The sequence below is a fragment of the Nothoprocta perdicaria genome, unplaced genomic scaffold, assembly GCF_003342845.1.
Source record: "Nothoprocta perdicaria isolate Ctin4 unplaced genomic scaffold, notPer1 scaffold_50, whole genome shotgun sequence".
In the NCBI taxonomy this organism is placed as follows: domain Eukaryota; kingdom Metazoa; phylum Chordata; class Aves; order Tinamiformes; family Tinamidae; genus Nothoprocta; species Nothoprocta perdicaria.
In genome coordinates, this window is record NW_020455755.1 from 2533486 (window position 1) to 2555337 (window position 21852).

General features: G+C 42.0%; 2 protein-coding genes across 2 annotated transcripts in view; both read right to left on the reverse strand.

Annotated features, from left to right (window-relative positions):
- Positions 1–689: 689 nt before the first annotated feature.
- On the reverse strand, positions 690–14901 carry GDPD1 (glycerophosphodiester phosphodiesterase domain containing 1). The gene is made up of 10 exons (XM_026047794.1): positions 14730–14901; positions 10254–10296; positions 7537–7672; positions 6870–6915; positions 6092–6210; positions 5327–5416; positions 4534–4667; positions 4339–4398; positions 3874–3925; positions 690–3440 (listed from the first exon to the last, which is right to left on the reverse strand). The coding sequence occupies exons 1-10, from the start codon at positions 14863–14865 to the stop codon at positions 3318–3320; spliced, it is 939 nt and encodes a 312-aa protein (XP_025903579.1). The 5' UTR covers positions 14866–14901; the 3' UTR covers positions 690–3317.
- An 886-nt stretch (positions 14902–15787) lies between these two features.
- The window catches only part of SMG8 (SMG8, nonsense mediated mRNA decay factor), a 6433-nt gene continuing 368 nt past the window's right edge, over positions 15788–21852 (reverse strand). Inside the window, exons 2-5 of the mRNA XM_026047894.1 lie at positions 20262–21845; positions 19464–19609; positions 18161–19036; positions 15788–16892 (exon numbers count right to left, since the gene is read on the reverse strand). Coding sequence (XP_025903679.1) covers positions 16695–16892; positions 18161–19036; positions 19464–19609; positions 20262–21845 — 2804 coding nt within the window. The 3' untranslated portion in view covers positions 15788–16694. The remainder of the gene's footprint in view (positions 16893–18160; positions 19037–19463; positions 19610–20261; positions 21846–21852) is intronic.

A 21852-nucleotide genomic window follows, 5' to 3' on the forward strand; every position in this document is an offset into this window, starting at 1 on the left:
ACACCCACACAAACGCAGCAGTTTTTTGCCTCACTCCAGCTTGCAGTTTTCATCCCCACAAAACTGCAGGTCCCAGTTTACACCAAGGTGCTACAATCCTACCTCAGGGGACAGACCTTGCTTGGAAGCAACAGCAGAATTTTCTACCTAGCATCACATCAGGAGACCACTTCTGAAAGATTTTATCTTGTATTATTTCTTAACGCCTACAAATAGTATGGAAAAAGTCAAATGGGAATTGGTTTAAGAAGTTTTACCTAAAGTTAATTTACATGTGAAACAGGCAGGCTGAAGACCTCCCAGGCTTGATTTAGCTGCATGCCATTATAAATGCTACAGCTGTTATATGATGATGCTGATTGCCAAAAGTTTCTATAAACTTCAAAAGAAGCAGGCATTTCATATAGTCTGAACAACCTTGTTCATATAAAAAAACAAAAAAAAAATCTATGTTTACTATATAAATACACTACTAGAAATTTCAAATTACAGCTTTAGGCAAAGTCACAACGAACAAGTATTTAATTTTTGATTTTTTATGAGCAAAGATGTTTTAATGTGTCACATTTAAAGATCATCATTCTTTCTTTACAATAAAAGAAAACTCACTTCATTGATTTGAAGCTAGAAAGGTCCACAAGACTTTCTACAAATTAAAAGTGCCAGGAATACATGCATCAACCTTCAAACATAACGTACTTTGCAATATGATTGAGAACAGAGTATGTGTTAAACAATATTTATAGAATTTAAGTACCTGAAGAAAAAAATAAAACCCAAAACTCTCTCCTTGGAGAGACAAAGACCAACTCCAAACATCCTCCTGGACAGCTGTGCAAGATCAACAAATACTTTTCTGTACAAGTGGTTAAAAAAGGAAGAAAAAAAAAAATCACACAACTTCTTGCATATCAAAACAATGAGTTGATAGAACATTCTTACGTGTCTGTACAGTAATCTCAGCTTCATATTATTTTATTACAAACAGTTATTATGATCTAAGCCCTACGCAGTGGTGCTCAGGATTCATGGCCTCATCCATGCAACATTCTGTCTCAAGAGATCAAGTTTTAGATCTCATGCTAAAGTCCAGGGGGGATAATGTGAACAAATACAGCAGTTCTCCCAGCTCTGAATCCTTCCCTTCACATGTAAATTCACTTAGCTGAAATTTCAGCTATTAAGTAGCAGATTTATCAGAGAGACCAAATACAAACAGAGCAGTCAAAAGCTACATCACATGGAGAGGAAGACTAGTGACTAAAGAATGTGCTGAGTATCTTTGAAAGTAGAAGTTTCCACCCCTACTGCTATAAATAAGGAGGAATATTAAATGAAATGCTGAAATAAGTTTTATCAGGAGTATCTGTGCTTTGTGATTCCATACAGAATACAGCAAAATATTTTATTTATGCAGTAATAAGAAAAACTTAAAAGAAACCAACTTATTACCTGTCCCTTGAGAGTCCAGAAATCAACTTAGTTGATTCCAGTATAAAACTTAGGTTTTCCCATCTTAAACAACATTTTTATTTTCTTTTTACCTACTAAGCTGCATATGGAGCCTATTCCCAACTATTCTCTGACTATTAGAAAACAGRGAAGATTGTCACTAGACTGGTTATTAGCAGTTATCTGGCCAGAACATAACTGGTCTGCAGGGAAGAAAAAAAAGAAGCAAAAAAGCAGCTTAGTATGTAAGAAATAATTGCATCTTTTTTCCTATGAATAGTTAGGAAGTCGCATTTTCCTCCCTCCCATTCAATAAGCAACAAGCCTAATGAAATTAAGAGGAATACATGTTTAAAAGTATGTTAAATCATTTGCCTCCCTCACCATATGTTCACAACTATAAATACAGTAATTCATTCTACTTCTTCTACATAGAAGTGTCTTAAAATAAGTCAATGACATCACTGAACAATAGTTTTGTTCCAGCAATATCTGATAATTAAATGACTGAGCTTTATATAGGTTATTGTGTATAATTAGACTAAAATAATCATTTTTTTTTCCTGAAAAATCCCAACACTAACATGGCAGCACCACAAAACAATGGCATTGCAGGCTCAAATCTGTTTGATGCGTATGTAATACCCGTTCATAACAACAAAAGGGCATGTAAGCTTCCAAAAATACCTTCCTATAACCTCCATTCTGTCACATTCAGGCTTTCCTGACTTTTGCCAGCAAAATGATTTACGTGTCTGTGTATAGCAACTTCAAAAATATTGAATGGACTCCTGTGGAGAGAAAACAGCTTAAACTTTCACATATCCTAGATTGACTCCTGCTCCTCTGACAATTATACATATAAATCTGCTTTGGGTGAGTTACTTTGCTAAGAACTTTAAGTTTTTCCTGAATCTTCTGATCAAACTTAAGTCTTCTTGGTCCCTCAACCCAAAAACAACTTCCCATCCATTAAGCCAATGGATGTTGGAACAATAAAAGTGCAAAAGACTTATAAAAGACTTCTAAAACACAGGTTTTCGTAATGAAAAGATTTCAGAGTCTAGAGTGTGTAATCCTCCACCCCAAGAAGCTACTTGCTGCCTTGGTAGCACAGCTGCTCAGGCCAGAACCAGGGGCAAACCTGGGCTCTGGCAGAGGTGCCCAGACCCCACAGCAGAAGACTGCAGAGCCCAGCTAAAATGCTTAACCTAGACCTCGACCAATAAATCACAGTATTAGCATCACATCAGAAATGAGAGCAAACACAAGTACAACTCCAACAACATTCTTATCAGAAAGAATACAGTAAGTGTATACTGACCATGTGAGTTAGTTTGGATAAGAGTGACTATCTTTACCAACTACATTTGCAAGCTAAACTATCTGGGCAACCATATATTCTGCTTCTTATTTCTCCTGCATGTTCTTTTTCTTTTTGCCTTGCAGGTTACCTGAAAACTAAAAGCAACACGAGCAACACATACATACAGGCTACAAGTTCAGAAATTCTTTACCTCCTGCCCACTAGAATGTGATTGGAATATTTGTCACACCTTGACATGACACATGACAGAAAATAATGCTTACGATCTACAGGTAGCCTATCCAACAACTTTCTTCCTAGTCAGAACTATTAGTGAAGTGCACCCTTTTTATGTGAACTATTTACAAGTGTAAACTAGGCAGTTAATTTTAAAATAAATAGACTTTTTTTTTACATTATTAGCAACTTGACAAGGCAATAGACCATCCAATTATATCTTTCATCAAAATGATTTGCGTACATTGCTGAAAGTGTTTTTGATGAAGCAAATCCTTGGCTCACTTATTCTATTTTGCAAGATCTTTCCTGCTCTTTTCCTTTATGCTGGATAATTATGTAAAAACTCCTTAAGCTTTGTCGGATAGTCTGTCATCACTCCAGTGGCTCCCAGATCAAATGCCCTCTTGTATTCTTGCTCTTCATTCAGGACCCAAATATACACCTATAAGATTGAAGAGAACAGAAAGAAAGATAAAACTACAGGAAAACCTCACATTATAAATCAGATAAATTTTCACCTAAGATGCTTCATATGAGAATGATGGCACATATAAAATGATTACACTGTTATGCCAGAGACACACAGTCACAACTTGGCTCTTCACCCTTAGCTTTCTGTATATAAGAATTTAATTGCAAAACCATTAAAAAACCTTGTCATTACAACATCAAATAAGAACCCCCTACCCCAAACAACTTTAAAAGATMATTACTAAATGCAAGGGTAATGACYACTAAAGACATAAGAYTTTAAAGAAACATGATGCTCATAGAAAAGCAGGAGAAAACACCASCCCATCTYAAGGGCAGGTCTATTTGATTTGAGTTCTCCCTAACTACCAACCTGATTTCCTTTTAGYTTTGCAACACTGTACCTGAATGCCCCTGGCAGTGAGGTGGTCAAAAAGTGCCTTGCGCATTAGCAATCTGTGGAAGGAAGATAGATATTATTTGTCCCAACACTTAAAGTGTTCATAAAGTTTTCAATGTCTGTGGATGCTCTGTGAAAAATAAACAACTCCATGAAATGAGTGCCACACTCTGAATCTACTTACACGTTGATTAACTGTTGACAAAGTAAACTAATTCAGTGTTATTTTAAGTAATAAATAGTACTGTGCACTGCTGCTGCACCTCAGTATGTTTCACTGTATTAGAAAAATACACATGCATGTAGGAGCATCCAAAGAATATCTAAACATGTTGCAGAGACAAAAAACTAGAAGAAACTGAAAGAAACTGCAGTGTAACAAGTAGTTACAGCAATGAATAATTAGTTGCTTGGGCCAACTATCAACATACTAACCAAATATAAATAATAAATCACATGAAAATCTTACGCGTCAGCTAGCCAGATAATGAATTTCTGACTTCTTGTCATCTTATGTGGTTCTTTCAGCCTATTAAGGAAGAAAAAAACCCCACAGATTAAAATAGTCTCACGTGTTTCTACAAAAGTCAACGCTTAAGCTGGCATTAACATTCACTTGTATTTCTATCATTTAACTGCAACACCCACCAAAGGGTTAACTCACTTGAGGATGATTGAAGGCATTGGAATTTCCAAGAATTCTTCCTTGAAAGGAAAAAATGGCAGCAGACCAGTGTAAAACAGGCCAACAAGGAGGAGAACACGTTGCAAACAGAAGATGATGGGAATGTCAGCATTCTGTAGAAAGCAGTAGAAAAGGATTCTAACTTACCCGAGCAAACTGTTGAGTCTGCTGCAAATAAATTTACTCAGGAATACATCTTTAAAACAAAGCACTTGCACCTATGGAACAAGCTACCAATGAATTTAAATTAATCTTCTTAGCAACTTGTAATCCAARGAAAGGTTTTACATAATTCAAGGGAGCAATGCAATTTTAATGCCAAATTGTACAATTCCTTRGCATAAAAAGGTAAAGCTCTATACCAATAAGTGTGACAGCTAACAGGAACATCCATTATTTTAATAAAAATACACAAGAAGTAATCTGTATCAAAACTGCTTTTGCACCAGATGAATGTGTGATGTGCAAAAGAGGCTTTGTGTTTTTATGCCAGAAATTGCTGAGGCCCTATATATTACAGTAACATAAAACAAAATTTCTCTTTAAATACTTTGTTGCAGAGTACATGAGCGTTAATGATGCCCGATTTTCCTTATTGATGTAATAAGCCAAATACAATTGAGGTACAGAGCTTCAAATCACAGCTAAAAATCTAGCAGAGCTAACTATGCTCACTGGCACACCCTATCTTGAGTTATGGGTTACTTCTCTGTACGTGACACCACACAGTGAAACAGAGGTCAAGAAAAACAACACTTGGAGCCATTCTTACCTCCTTATGACACTTTGATACAACCTCGTAATTGGCATTCCCCCAAACAGTCAGATGTTCTCGCTTATACTGACTCACCAGCTCTGAAACCTGCAATAAAAAAAGCAAAAATGTGGAACTCTTAAAAAATGCATTCACTGAGTATTATTCTGTGCAAATTTAACCCAAACTCCATTTGTTACTTTTCAACTATGCAAGTCATTACAAAAAAGATGAGGTAGGAGAGAATAGAAGATGATTGCATTACTTTGAATGGAAGGAAACAGGTGTTTGGTACAAGAGAAAAGGAAATTATATTATACCTACAAGAAAAACTAGAGATTTTTAAAAAGGAAAAATAGCAACACAGTATCTGATGGAAAGCAGATTTCATCCTCTGTGGTAAGCTGTTATCTTTATACTGGTATTATCCATTCATGAGCCATCAGTAAGCAACAGACTACATATGAAATCTTCATATTAAATACAAAACAAAGATGTGGTAAATCTATCTTTGCACACACATCTTAGCAATGTGGCATCCTTCATCTGTTTCACATAGAGASAGTGAATCAATAAAGAGCTATTTGCAGAGCAGCCTGCAATAGCTCTGTGTTCTGCATGACCTTACCCACGGAGCAACATCTAACAGGTGGAGGACCAAAAGGTCCAAGGACACATGTTTCAGTGTCCYAGACTGCCAGCAACTCAGGGATGCCCTTACTCTGGGAATTTGAACACCTCTGCATGACATTCAGTCTCAGTTCAGTGTAGTTTATCACCTACCTTTTTGATCAACACATTGTTGTTCATTTTGATGTCAATGTTGACAGGAGTTTGKGGGAAAGCCTCAAACACCTCCTTCAGGAGTGGAATGCGGTTATCTTTACCCTCGCAGTGGCATTCTGAGGAAACAAAGCCATCGCTGGCGTGACCATTACTAATATACTGTAGAGAAAAGCTAAAATATTAGAGCACTTTCTATTTTATACATATAGAGAGAGCTATATTAGCAAATTTTTGAAGTGGAAAGAATTTGCTACTCTTGTATGGTTACAATCAATTGTGACAAGCTCACCCCAGTAATGAAAACTGATGCAACTTGGTCATTATTTAGCAGCAATAGGCATCAATAATATCCTGAACTAGCAAACAGGGCCTTGCTTACTACATAGAAAACAGTGAGAATAATACAAAATGAGGCCAACTGATAAAACAAACTTTTCCTTCTAGGAAAATATACTGGAAAAAACTAATGAGCAAGGGCAACAAAAAACAGACACGTCAAGTTTTAGTGTTTAGTGTCAAGAAGCAGGTAAACAAAGTAACTTAAATATTTACTTGGAAAAAAAGATGGTTTACATTTAAATTATTCACCATTTACTGATATGAAAAAAATCCTAGCCTTAGAAACCATAACTTTTTTTTCCTTTTTAAAACTTCTCTTATCAAGATACTGATAAAAGTCCTCCCTTTTCTGTTCCCTTTAATGAAGTAAGAAACTGCCACACTACAATTATGGAAAAGTAGCTACTGTAGACTGAACAAGAAGTCAATAACTTACCTTTCTGAAATGTGACATCCAGTTTGCCGAGATATGGAGGAAGTTCCTTAAAAATAACGGGAAAAGTAACACTAATTCAAAAAGCAGTGACTAATTACAAGTTTCCTCAAAACAAAGAATTCATAAGCCATATAAGTTATAATTTAACGACACAAATGATGTTTTGTATATATTTTTAGGGTTCTTGCCTAAGAAATGATTTTGTCAACACTCTGTTCCCTTTTACTTAAACAGTTTTGCATTCTTATTCAGCTGGAGGTAACACAGGTCCCAAAAAAGGAATGTTTTCAGATGCCTGTCTGAAAAACATGGATAAGTCTACTAAAATATCAAGAGGAAAGACAGTTCTGCAAAGTAGCCTTTTAAAGCAGTCCCCGGAGGAGGGAATTAATCTACCAGTTTTACTCATTAAAAAGAACAAGCTGGTTGACTCAATCTGTCATCAGTCTGGCAAAACAGGCACACCTCCAGAAGGCCATTCATCCAAGTTGCTCTGGGACAGAGTTAATCACCCTCTGGAAGCATGCCCACTTTTCTCCCTTGAATACACAGGGAGCCTAGACAATTTTGTCAAACAAGATAAATATTCCTCTTGGATTTTGGATCCCCAGCCATTCTACAAACACATTTTTACCCATTACCTAGTGATGTTTTTTCTTCAACTTACAGAGTATTTGAGGTCTGATATATTGACATCGACTCCTGTTGATCTCTTGAGGTTCTCATCGTGGGACACAACCACTTGCTCATCTTTTGTCAGGTGACAATCTAGCTCCAACATATCCGTTCCTATATTAACCGCACTGGAAGCAAAGAAGTCTGCCTTGAACCAAACATACCTGTTGCACAGTTCCATACCTAACGCACACACACACGTTATTTAAACAAACTAATCCCAAGGAAGGCACTTTAGATGGCTTATGATGCAATGGATCCTCACAAYCCTGTTTTAAAACAGGAAATAAATAAGCTCGATTGCAGTGAAAAGCTGATGCAAGACTAAACAAGATACTATGAATCAGAGACGGGATTTTAACTCTGGAGCTTTGGCTCTGCCTTAGACAGAAATCAAGTTGTGCTTCCGCCTGTGCAGTCTACTCTCTTGCTRTTGAGAAACTCCTAAAGTATCATTTCAGAATTATTGGAGCATGATGCTTACTAGTATCAGCACATTTATCGTGAGAAGAAACAAGCTCTTCAAAGAGCTAATCAATTCTGGAGTAGGCATAAACAAGAAAGTGACAGGGATGTGAAAGACTTTTTTGAAATGCAACTTAAATTAGCAGGTTTAGGAAACTAGCAATGGGGCAACCAGCCTTTTGGCTTTCTTTTTGGGGGGGGGGGGGGGGAAGGGGGAGCTAATTATAATAAAAAAAGATTGTAACTTTAAAATGTGCAATCATATTTTTTAAAAGCAAAGCAATTCATCAGAATTARTTATAAACATTCCAATTCACTGCTTTGAAAAGTTCCAGTCCAGCACCAAATGCACTGTATAAAACAGGCTTACCTAAAAGTAGGGGTGAAGAAAGGAAATGAGAAAGCAGAGATAACACTGCTGAAAAAGAAGTGCTAGAAACGCTGCCCCCACCCTCCAAGAAAAAAACCATTCTTCCAACAGCCATGCAGTCCCTACCTCAAGCTTGGGCGCCCTCCATTATAACATCCTTTCTGCCCACCTAAGAAAGAATCTTTGATGTCTGCCAGTGCAATCTATACCTTAACTAAACTCAGCAAATTCACCTTGCCAAAATTTGACATTTTGCCAAGCTGTTTCCAGCAGCTGCTGCTAAGTAGCTTCTGTAAAGATACAAAATCAATACTGACATTATAGAAAATTAAGAAAACATGAAAAAAGTGAGGAGAAAAAAGGTACTATAAGGAAAATGTGCTAGCAGAGCTGAAAAACAGCAGGCTAGTAGGAGCAGAGCACAGAAAGCTCTGCTGGGCTTCCATGGAGATAGAGACCAGCACAGCACTCTCAATAGCCCTGGTTGCAGAAGTTGGCACCGCACTCGGCAAGGAAACGCACAGGCTGCTGAGGCTACAGAGCACAAAAAAATAAGTTTAAAAACAGGCTGCCCACACAGCTTGGCCATCGCTTTTTGGGAACTGGAGTTTTTAATATCCTCCTTTCTGGAATACCTCTGAGAACATTGTTATAATTCACTGCTTCTTAAAGGATGGAGGTTTTCAAAGGCTTTCTAACTCAATTTTAAACCCTCAGGTTGAAGGCTTTCACACACAGTGCCAGTGAAATATATGTGGGAGGGGAAAAAAAAGCACAGCAGAAGCACTTTTATTACCTTTGTAAATGGTGTATTAGAAATCTGTGAACATTAATTTGTCTTATAAGAATATTGTGACTGAAATCTTATCTCCTTCCATATAAATGAGGGAACTGAACACTAGGACACTCTGGAACATCTGAGAGAATCACTAAGGGCCATGACAGCAATCAGCAAATTCAGACCTCCTGAAATCCAGCACTGTATGTTAATTACTATATTGATATAAACTACAATTTGGTAATATGAATGTATCCAGAAATGTAGCACAGAACATTATTTCTATATAGCTGTTTTTATAATTAGTGATAAACTAATGGATTTTGTTTCAACTTTTCATTTCTCTTTTGAAGCAAACTGAATTGAGAGAAAAAGACAAGAAAACATGAAAGAAACTGAAGCCTAAAGTAAGAAATTCAATTAAAAAAGGTCTTTTCTAATTTGCTGCTTTTAATTTCAAAACCCAAGGGCAAAGGAAGGGATTTGATATTTACTTTTTCAGCTTCTTTCAATTACCAAGTAATTACTAGGTAAGTTGACATGAGAATCATCCTGCTCCATTACACTCTTCCCTCAGCTGCAGGATCCTCCTGTCCCCCTCAGCGCAGCCTCCAAAACTTGCTCAATGTGGTGATCCACCCCACGGCACCAAGTGACTAACGAGMAGGCCATGATTCACTCCCCAGAATCAAAAGGGTCAAGGGTCAGGCCCCACGGTTAAGGTGATCTTCCCTGACCCAAGGGGAAAAGGAATCTGCATTAAATATCGAAGCCATATGGTTACATGTTTTATTACCTAAAGCGGGAGGAAAAAGGGCTTGGGAGATTTATTTCTAAATGTAGGTTTACTACATTACTGTGCACAASCCAAAGCTTGTGATACCCCAGCTTCTTCATTTTTAAGTCATAGTAATATTCAGCAATACTCAGTAACATTCAGTAATCTGTAGAAGCTACTCAAAGGAAACAAGATGTTCATAAACAATATTTGTAGCCTAAAACCAACTGTTGGAAGCTCCATCTTTTTGTAATTGCTCCAGTCATTAAACATAATAAGAATACCTTTCTAGACACTATTGGTTCCATTGGTACTCACTGGTGAAAGGCTGTCATGGTGTTTTCCAGGTTCTCTCCAGCACCTGTAAGAAAAACAAAAACTAAAACATGTATAAAATCCTTATCTTCCCCTCAATCCCAGTGCAAATACATTAAAATTAACGGATTAAAAGTGTACATGTTTGGGAGAAGTATAGGGACAAATGAGAGTGAGGTTAAAGTCATAACTCGTAGAGTTGCAGCTAACCCACCGGGGAAACTCAAGCTATGTGACTTTCTCGAGGTAATCTTATCTAAACAAAACACAGCTTATCTTGGGTTTCTGTCACACTTTGAATATACAAATCGGAGATCAGGTGCCATGGTGTTGCTTAAAGGCTTTTCTTTGTCTATGACAATATTCTCCATGAGAACAATATATGCAAGAGATCTATTTCAGATGTAGCGAGAGGAATAATGAGAGAAAAGATGACAAGGAGGGAAAAAAGAAAAATGACTCTCCGAAGCTCTATTCCCTAAACGCATAACCCAGTTGATGCTCAAAGAGGTGAAGACCTCTTTTTTCAGTGCAAAGACACTTCCTGAAACAGCCTAAGTCAGACAATAAAGGCTTTTCTGCCGACAAAGATAGACCTCATATACATGGAGAGAAACAGACATTAATTCCACAAAGAAGGACAAATGAGTTTAATTTTCTCACGGACAGCAAAGGCGAAACCGGCACCTCTTGGGCCACTCTCTACGTATGAATCTTTGAAAACACAACCYGGTTAGGGGGCTAGACAAGAATGTACTCCCTCCCTCCAAAATATGCAACATTAGGCACCAAAAATAAAACAGCTTCAGTAAGACACGTGCACCGAAAACATCTATGCAAGTTTTAGCTGCTCCATAACAGTGACGAATGACAGACCTTGTAAACAACATAATTATAGAACCTCTAATAAGACCTTGCCTATTAACAAACCCTACCAATACATGTTTATCTAAGCCTGCAATTTAAGCAGTGCAACTTCATGCATGCACAACAAATAGATTTATTGTTATCAGGTTAGACTGCTAAGTGTACACAGAAACGCTTAATTAACTTGGAATCAAGTGTGGAATCAAGTGACAAAAGCTGCACAATTTAACATATATCCACACGGTTAACCTGCAGTAACTTCTGTGATCAGTCACCAATACTCCAGGGAACTTGACAGCAGAATTAGCAGTTTTTAGAGGCTGAGTGACAAACACGACCTAGGTCTAGAGAAAAGCCTGAGAACCTCTGTGGGCTACCAGCGATTACCCAACAGAGCGGGAGAAAGTGCATGGGACCTGGGTGCCGAGTCAGATTAGATAGCTAAAGCTTCCATTTTTATTGCACTTAATTTATCAACTGTGGCAATACAGTCTATAGAACCTCAACTATAACAGAGGGAAAACAGAGTCAATCTTTAATTTGCAAACAACACAATATCCTAACACTTCTGGGCAGAAATTTCAGAAAATAAAGCATTAAATGACTAGTGTAGCAAGCTACATGCCATGGAGGTAGGTATGCAGAGTCAAACCATTCAGTAGCAAAAAGGCCTGACTTCTGCATTTGGGAAATGGAGGCAAAAAGGAAATAAAAGAAAATAGAGATGAGCTGAAACAGGAATTCTAGATCAGCAACATAGTTTTCACAAACCCTATTCAGAAAAGGGAACTACAACAAGCAAGTTAAGGCATATACTGAAATATTTTCTTTCCTAAGAGCAAAGGGCTAGTTTTGCTGAAGGTCTTTTGACATTGTATTTACTCAGATGCATCTCCCAAAACCACATAATACCTCTCGGCTTTGTGAACTATGTACTTTTCTGAAGTCCTTAAGACAAAAATGACCTTGCTCAGCATGTGTTAGACCCCTGGAAGCCAAAGAAGCCAAAACTAAGCATCAAAGTTGCATATTGTAATTTTGAAAGAACTACCATAGACCAAAAGGGAGTCAAACACATCAAATCAAGGAAAAGGCCCAAAGACTTAGGAATTTTTTCCCCATATGAGCAAAGGCTGCCAGCAGCATCCCGCCCGCTACGTTAGGAAGAGCATTGCCAGCGGGTCACGGGAGGCAACTCAGCGCTAGCGACACAGTATCTGGAGCGTTGGGTCCCGCTCTGGGTTCCCCAGACAGGAGAGTCGTGGGCGTAAAGGAGCAAGTCCAGCGGAGGCCGCGATGATTAAGGGATTAGAGTATCCGACATAGAAAAAACTGAGCTGGGATTATTTATTCTGAAGGGAAGGCTCTACCTTTTCAAAGTGTAGAAATACCTGATGAGAGGGGCAAAGGCGACAAAAACAGACTCTTCTCACTGGCACCTAGTGAAAGGGCATGAAACAACAGGCAAAATAKGAATAAAATTTGGGTAAGGCATTTTTAAAAAAATACCGTGCGAGTGATGAATGAGACTCTCTCTCAAGACTCTGCAATCCAGCACATACAGTTGGCACAGATAGAAGATTCTAGTGGAGAATAATTATTGATCTGAGAAGTGACAAATTTTTAGTCTTAAAACAACGCAGAAGTGAAACACTAATTCAGAATTGCTTCCACATAAGACCTGTAAGCCRAGAGAAGGAAATTCTTGCATTAGAAACAAAGTAAACCCCAAATCCACAGACTTAGGAGACTTCACATGCCAGGCTTCGTCTTGGAGAAGAAAAGGCCAGACAAGCGTCACCTTGATCTCTGAAGGCAATAGGAGTAACACAACTGGAAACCTGACACTGCATGGAAAGCTAAAGCCTGTGAACTTGAGTCCCACAGGAATTACAGTTACAAAGTAAACACCACAGGGAGTAAAAAGCGAGTGATCTTCAATCTCACAGCACCTGATGAGCAAAAGGCTACTGAGATGTTATTTAAGGGGTGTATCCTCTTCACAGCATATAAACAAAGACCAATTCAAGGACTGTGGACTTTGTCTCTCAATGCCTAAGGAATAATCATCCCATTCAGCACAGCTTTTTTAATTTTATTTAAGTAGTACTTAGTGTAAATAGCCCAAAAGCTCCCACTCTAGGCTTGGGGTTAGTTATCTTAACTAATGCCTGCACACATACACACACAAAAAATAAATAAGTAAAATAAACAAACAAAAAAACCTAGCCAAAGGTTAAAGAGTTCATATCAAATTCTAACAAAATCATTGGTATGTTTGCAAAAGTCTGCAAATTAAAATAATTAATATTGACCAGGAAACTGCTATTATAYACATTCCCAATCAAAAGGTGCATTTTGTACTAGCGGCTATGCATTATAAAGAAACATAATTGTTTTATAAATTATCAACAATGCTAAACACATGTGGATCCAGCATATCTTCAGCCTTTTGGGCAAGATATTTACTGGAAGAATGACTAACAATAATCTCCTCAATTGAACAGGGCAGCATTGCATGGAAYGAGATTGCATGGAAGAGTTGGCCTTCATCAGCACAGAATAGGAAATACAGGCTTTGCCATCTTTCTGTGATGATGAGAAAGAATCATCCTACCCATAAGGCGTTGAAGCCAGTAAATGGAGGGGATGAGATCCAAGCAACTGGCATCAGATTTATCTTGGTACTGAGCCATTGTTTTCTATAATAAGAGGATAAAGAACAAAATTACAGCAAACTTTACATTCTTCTGAATCTAAAAAGCAAAAAAAAAAAGCAAAGAATTAAGAAATATTAGACATCTTGTACGTTGCTTCTGAGAAGTCTGCCTAGTTTAGTGCCTTCCTTGCAAGCAGAACCAAAGACCAGGTGCTTATTTACAGCTCGTCCCACATCACTCCATGCCTTATCTTTTGCTATGGAACTTTTTAACCTGAGCCGGCCTCCTGCTGAGCTCCAGACCACAGATTTTCCATATCTTTTTAGTCCACAGTCAAACGCGGTAGGAACCTCACACTTGAGGGGAGCACAGGGTCAGGTCTGGCCCTCCCCACACAACATCATCCAGGTGCAGAGACACGTTGAGGAGCATCCTGAGAGGGTGGCCCGTGTTCCCCTCACAGCTCTCGCTTTTCTGCTGCCTGCAAAGCGAAGGGCAGGACCAGAGCAGACGGTGACCAAGCACCTCGAGCACACGGTGAATCAGTTGGAGGCAAGGAGGTCGATCTTTGGACCTGCTCCGAACAAGAGTCAGCCTTTTCTCTTATTGGGAAGAAAGGGCTAATTACCTACATAATCATTAGGAAGAACTATACGGAATTATCTGCTTGGAAGCCATCAAGATGTGAATCCCTGGGAGAAGCGGCTGATTTCAGCAGAGTCCGGCGACTTACTGAGCTTTGAAATCAAGCACCGGTCAGCAGGTGGCACCTAAAATTAGGCTACCGAAGGGAGGCTCCGAAGGAGCCGCTGCGGGCATCACAGCGGCGGCTCCAGAACCTCCTAAAATAGCCCTGGCAGCAGCGCCGGGACGGCCGAGCCGAGCCCGGGCGGGCGCCGCGCGCCTCTCCGGCCGCCGCGGCCTCCCCGCCCGCCCGCGGCCCCTCACTCACCGCCGCGGTGCGAGATGTGGCGGCAGCGGAAGCGCTGCCGCTTGGGCCGGTGGAGCAGCCCCGGGCACTTGAGGAGCAGCGCCGAGGTGAGCACGTAGCCGCCCAGCGTGGAGAGCACGTACAGCGTGGCCGACATCCTGCGCCGCGGCTGCTCCCGGCCCCGCAGCCAGCTCGCTCTGAGGCGGCAGCGCTGCGGGAGCCGCTCGCACTGCGGGCCGCGCAGCCGCAGCCGGGCTCCCCCCTCCGCCCCCGGGCCGGGGGAGGCGGCGCAGTGCGCAGGCGCGGGGCGGGACGCGAGTAGGGGCGCAGCCGTTAGACCCCCCTCAGAGGAGCCGTTAAGGCCGTTAATCCCCCATTACCTCAGCGAAGCCATTAGGACCATTAGTGCCCTCTTCCCTGCGCGGAGCCGTTGGGGTCGTTAGTGCCCCCTCCCCTCGGCGCAGCCTTTGGGGCCGTTAGACCCCCCGCAGCGCAGCCGTTAGTGCCCCCTCCCCTCAGCGCAGCCGTTGGGGCCGTTAGGGCGCAGCTGTTCGGGGCTCGCGTCGCTCCGCCGCTGAGGGGACGGGCGGGAAGGGCCCTCCTCGCCGAGGCACCGGGCGCGCTCAGCCTCGTCTCCCCGCCTCGCGCCCGTCTCCAGGCGCTCCTGCCGCCGCTTCCACTTTCACAAGCACTTTACGAACCGTACGAGCCATTAGCATTGACGTCCTTTAATCTCCCCTTTCCCGCTGCCATTTGACTCCAAGACAACTCCTCTGTAGGGCTTTCCGTTTTATTTGACTGCACTGAGGCAGTGCGCTAGGGAAGCATTAAGCGCACTGTTAAGCTAAATTCATTAGAGCACACACAGGGAGATTATTCCATAAACAGAGGCATTTTCCCCATCAAGAGATAGTTCCCGCGCAGCACGGAGAGCAGGTCTCACCCCTGGCCATGTACTATAAGCTCTGAATTATTACAAAACTGGCCAATCAAAATTTGTATGCATGCTAATTAAAACTGATATTCTAGAAATGAAATTAGGTCACATCATACTGCCCTTTTTTTAATAATACATCTTACCTTGACAGCATAAAGCTCCGAGGACCCAAGCTCTTCTTCTAATACAGTGTTCTGCATCTCTCAGAAAGGGTAGTATAATTGTCAAAAGTCTCTCATTTTGAGATTTGAACTTTATAAATACCTTTTAGCAACCAAAAATCAGCCAAGTACTACAAGTCAGCCCTACTGCCAGCTTAAGCTGTATTTGCTTATTTTGAACAAATACAAATCATTTACAGAGACCTATCATTCCAAAATCTGCAATTAAGTGGGCTTTTACATTTTAATTGTAAAAATCAGATTTCTTTTTAACGTGCAATATAAATTTCAGAACAGTCTCATCCACGAACATAAATGCAGTAAAATACTACAACTTGATATGGGTAAATACAATTTCTGGCTTTGATGACATTTAAGATAAATCAGAACTGCAATGCTTCAGTTTTTAGGTAAGATCAAAGACCAGTAATTTCTCACAACATCATACTAAAAATATGTTGTTTACATACAAATAGTTTAGAAAAACAAAGACTGTACCCCTCATTGTCTCTATACAACAATGAAAAATGACTTCAGGCAACAATAATTTTCAGATTTTTCCAAATATATATGTAGAAAGTATAACAGGGGCAAGCATTATCATCATAAAGTTTAGTGATATAGTTACAGTATGTCAARACAACCACTTTTTGTTACATGTCAAAAGTCAATAAACAGAAACTTTACAGGTTTCTCGGATTCCTTTCTCCACTTCCATATTCAGACTTCATTTTCAAACTGTGTTGACTAAACCACAATATAGCTCACACTGATATTTGCTATGTAACAGACAGGAATCAACATCCATCATTTGGATTGAAGCTTTTTATATAAAAAAAAACAAAACCAAAAACCAAAAAATTAGTCTACTAGAATAGTTCTTAATTCTTATTGTGTAATTGCTTTCAGTATTCCTCGGAGAACTTTGTAACTCATTAATTGTTGGCTTTCTTTTGGAGGAAAGCAGGGTCCGCGCTCTGTCACGTATGCGTAAGGAAATCTAAGCACCCACAGTCCGTCAGATGGAAGGGTGATCTCCTGCTTCTCAGGGTAAAATACAGGACAAGGTGGTGGCCCTGGCTGAACCTGAAAACAAAATGGAGATGTGAGCAGATAAACACCAGTAGAATAAAAATCTAACCCCAAGGAAGTCTAGTAATTCTTGGCTACAGTCAAGGTCCCCACATTCACACAGTACTAAAGATTCTGGCAGCAATCTCGGTATTGTAGCACGGAGAGCCCTGAACTGTTGACCTACTCCAAAAACATTGGTGTTAATCTCAGGTTTTGGTCAGTACTGTTCTTCAACCTTGAAAATAAAACAAGTGGTATCTGCGTAGCTGAAGGTGTCCCATAAAAGAGGCCAATTCCATCCTTTTGTGATTCTATGACAAGGATCTTGTGGCAATTTTCAAAAGCTAGAGAGCTTACAAAATGTTCTAAATCTGCTTCCCTTCCCACCATTATATGGAATACAGCTTGTTCTGACTCTCATTCGGTAACACTATTTGTGCAGTGAACATTATACAGGTTTTGCCCTCYTCTAATAAATAATAAGTAAACACATGTATACTTGTTCTTATTTCACTCTTTCAAAAACTGTTTGGGTAACTGTTGCTCTTTCCTCTATTTCTTTTAGAACACCGTTGGAAACAGAAAAAAAACTCTTCAATTAAAGAAATTTTTTTACCTCCTAAATTCAAAGGGTAGCTAATAATAATTCACCTCAGCGCTGAGTCACTGCTTTTTTCTATAACATTTAAAACATTAAATTAATTCTTACATAGTCATTACTCACTGGTGAACTTACAAAAATAATTGCAGCACATTTTCTGTAGCAGTTATCTTAAGAGTTTCAATCCAATGGAATGCTCTTAAGTCACCTTTGATAAAATATTTCTAAAACTTACTTTCTAAAATGTATAAAGCAGGCCTAAGCCAACCTTGACATTAAAAAACAGCTGTTTAGAAGACAGTTATAGCAGCAGGGCAGACTGTTCCAGCTATCAAACCATTTCAAACCTGAACTGAGAACTGAAGAAACAGGAGAAATTTGTTGCCAAGGTCACTGGCCTGTCCACCAAAAATGTTAAGCGGCAAAACCAGCTTGTTATGACCCATCTGTGAAGCAGCGAACTCAACCTTCCAATCTCTTTTACCTAAACAACCAACAGCCCAACATTTTAATTGCTGCTTTTGTCCACTACTGCCTTAAGAGAACTCAACTAAAATTCTGTTTCGTGTTGGAATAAATTTCTTGTGACTCTCACGGAGGTGCCTCCCYGTCCTGCAAAGAACGTTGTAACTCTCTACTCTTTCCCTGCAATTACCAGGTCCCCTTTTCCATTTCTTACCTGAGGTGTTAATGTGATTTGCAGCGGAGCATCAGGAACCACCACAAAGAGTCTCATAAATTGAGCATAATGTGGCTTGAGCCCTCGTCCCTGAGTCGACGACAGGATGTACAGTGGCATGTCAGAATTGAGGGCCTTGAGAGCAGATTCCTTTGGCCCCCCTCCCATCACCTTCATGACCTTATCAGGCCCCGAGCACATGAAYCGCCTCCCACGTGCATCTTCATACTCAAACCCTACAAAAGCTCGAGCTATGTCATCTCTCCGCCTTCCTCTCCCCATCACAACTGCACTTCTCTTCCCAGGAACAGCTTTGTTAGGCGCAGGCCAGGAATTGGTGTCCAAGTCTCCCTCATCTTCAGTTCTCGTTCTGATGACGATATCCCAGGGCATTAAATAGTTCGTTCCTGGGATAAAGCCTTGTTGGTCTAAGCCGGTGTGGAAGTTGTAAGCCTTAGCAGGGCCCAGCTTGACCAACGCCCAACTGGAGAATTTGGGCAAAAGGCCTTTGGGGCAACTGGAATGGAGCATTCCTGGGAGGTACTCGACAGTGGAGGCCTGGCGATCGACCAGGCTYGGCCTCTTCTCGCTTCTGGAGTCCCCGCTCTGCCCGTGGCTCTCTGCRTTGTCACCTCCACCCTGGGGGTCAGGTGGGTAAGTGCCCAAGCTGCCCGTGGACTGGCCCAGGCTGAGGGCTAAGCTCAGGCCTGTGCTTTCTCCCTGAGTCTGAGGCTCCTTTTCTTTCAGTTTCTCAATCTCTCCTTCCGGAGGGGCAGGTGATGCCTCATCCCTAGCGGGTGCTGGGTCAGGGGTGCTGGGCTGAAACACAGGGAAGTTGATGTGCTCCAGTTTCCCACAGCACTTTTCTTCCAGCACCTACGAAAAAGAACATGTGATTAATTTGATTAATTTTACATTTCCATCTCAGTGATGAGGGCATTCACGGTCACAACACTTAGTGGATATAATTTAGGATAGTGAAGAGACTGGGGGAAAAAAAAAAAAAGATGATTCAAGAGTTTTGCACAACTTGAGAATAAATGCAGGTGGAAGTATAGCCCATGCATACCATGGATTGAAAATTTCCATGGATCAACATACTTGCAACATAAAGATGCTCCTGTCTGCATAGAGCRATGGGGACAGAAACTGCCCCTTCTGTTCACCCAATTAAGCACAACTTCTGCTCTCAGAAATCCTTCCTCCCAGACAATATTTGCATATTGATAGGTTTAAAAGGAAAGTTTTACAGTCCTTGCTGGTAAAGTTAAAGTGCTGCTTGAAGAAGAGACTAAACAGTTACCTGGTAGAAGTCATAATTAGCTGCTTTGATATCAAAGGGGTCATCGCGAGGCGCCTGTTTCCTTCCACAGTTACAGGCCCCAGTGGAGCGAGCCCGGCTGTTGTGATACAGAACTGGAGGGTTTCTGTCTGCTTCTGGCTTCTCCCCTGAAAGCAAAACCAGTCAAATCCAAGAGAACTAACTCACATTCCTAGAGTGTTTCCCTTCATCTGCTGTCTTCTCCTTGCTATAAGTGTATGCACAGTTATTTGCCTGCGATGCCAGATAATTGGGAATTCCTTCCCCCTTCTCACACTCATTGCTAATAAGAAGTTGCTAACAGTGAACTTGTATCCAAACATTACTCAGCTAGAGAAGAAGTGTTTTCAGTTCGTCTTAAGATCACACTTAGGGGACTCAACAGCACAAGAACATGAGAATAATTATTGAACACTGCACTTTTACAACACTGATAACAAAACACAGCTATTCATCACTCTTTATGGTTTCTTTTACATTCTAAGTCCTGTGCAATGCAAACATATCACATCCACTCCCACACTATGAACTGACCATGAAAACCAAGCTATTTCCAAATTATAATGGTCACCCATGCTTGGGATTAGGCATCTCAGCAATATAAAAGAAGTCTGAACAACAGCTCTATTGTAATTAAAGCTTTATTTTCTTAGAGTGAGGTTAAAGCTGTCCATCCTTCACCTTCTGTAAATGTGCAAGCGGCTCTGTGTTCAGCTTAAGACATTTTCAAGTGCAAACAAAAATAAAACACGAGGAGCAACCGCAAATGAGTTTCTTTACCTGCTTTAGGGAGCAAATGGAACTTGTGCACGCAGTGCTGGTCGGTTAAGCTCCGCTCCTCGCAAAGCTGGTGCCCGTTGCTCCAGAACTTGTAGCAGTCCTCGTTGAGCTGCATGGCGTATTTGTGGAAGGCCGGGCCCCGCGCGTGCTGGCTGTACACGCGCAGCGCCTGCGCCAGCTGGTTCTTGTGGACTGTCATGGTGTAATTATGGGGCAGATTGGACTGGTAGGCACTGTGGGCCATGGGGAGAGCTTTCTGGCAACGGTTTTCAGAGAATTTAGTGTCTATATCTAAATACCCTTCCAAGACTTTGATGCTGCCCATGATTTTGGAACTCAGCTCCCCAGTGAGAGAATTTGGGTCATCGTCTTTGCCTTCAATGGTCACTTCATACAGCTTTAATGCTGCAGCAACCCACTTCTGGTAGGTGGGGAGCTCAAAGTGAGACGGCTGCGGGTTCCTCCCCACGCTGTCATCGAAGCCCTTCTTGCTGAGCACCAGCTCCACATGCTGCCACAGGAACTCCTTGAGGGTGCAGTCCACAAGCTGCCCCGAGGAGCTGGAGCTGCTGCTGCTGCTCTCTGCGTAGAAGGACAACTGCTGCCGGCCATGCCGCATCATCTGGTACCTCCTGGGTCCGGACAGGGTGGGAGCCAGGAGCGAGTCGGTCTCTCTCATGGTGCAGTTGCTCCTGAGCTGGTCGAGGAGCATGGCCACTGGATCGTCTCCGTCCTGGGCCCCGCCGGCCACGATGTAGACAAAGGCCTGGTTGGCAGGCACGGTGAACAGGCAGTTGATGCTCTGGTTGGTGAGCACCCTACTCTTTCTGAAGATGCGGTAGATCTGATCCTCCAGCGCGTGCTGCAGCCTCCTCTTGGGGGAGTGCTTCTTGGGGGGCGGCTTTTCCAGGTGGCCACAGGGATCCTGGCCCCTGCCTGGGGGGGGATCCACCTTCAGGGTCCCATTGAGCTGGAAGAGGAAGAGGAGGCGCGGAGGGCAGGGCCTGCAGTTGAGCTTCCATTCCTTGCCCACTGGGCAGTCCTTGATGGCGGCCTTCAGGGACGGCAGCACCTTCTGCCGCAGCCCATCCAGCGCCCGGAAGACGCGGTCGTAGGTGATGTCGAAGGAGCACGTGGGATGCACCAGCAGCAGGATGTGGCACACAGAGAAGAGGTAGAGCAGGCTGAGGCAGTGCAGCTTCTCCTGGTGCTTCCAGAACTCGTGTGCCTCGGCGTGCGGCAGCGGCGCGGGAGCGCCGGGCGGGTGGCCGGGCGTGGGCTCGCGCGTCTCGGCTGCCGCCAGGTCCCTGCAGGCCCGCAGCAGCTGCGGCGTGTCGCAGATGGACGTGAGCACCAGGTAGAGCACGCGGTTCTCCTGGCTGTAATAGGCCTGCAGCTGGTTGTAGTCCTTGGTGGCCGGCTCGGCCTCCTGCCCGCCGGCCGCCTCATCCTCGCTCTCGAAGAGCGGGAAGACCTGCCGGTCGCACACRGTGCTCACCAGGGCCGCCTTCTCGGAGCAGAGCTGCAGCGCCGTCTTCCCGAAGATGCCCACCACGCACACCTCCTCCTCGCCCGGCCCCGCCGCTCCCGC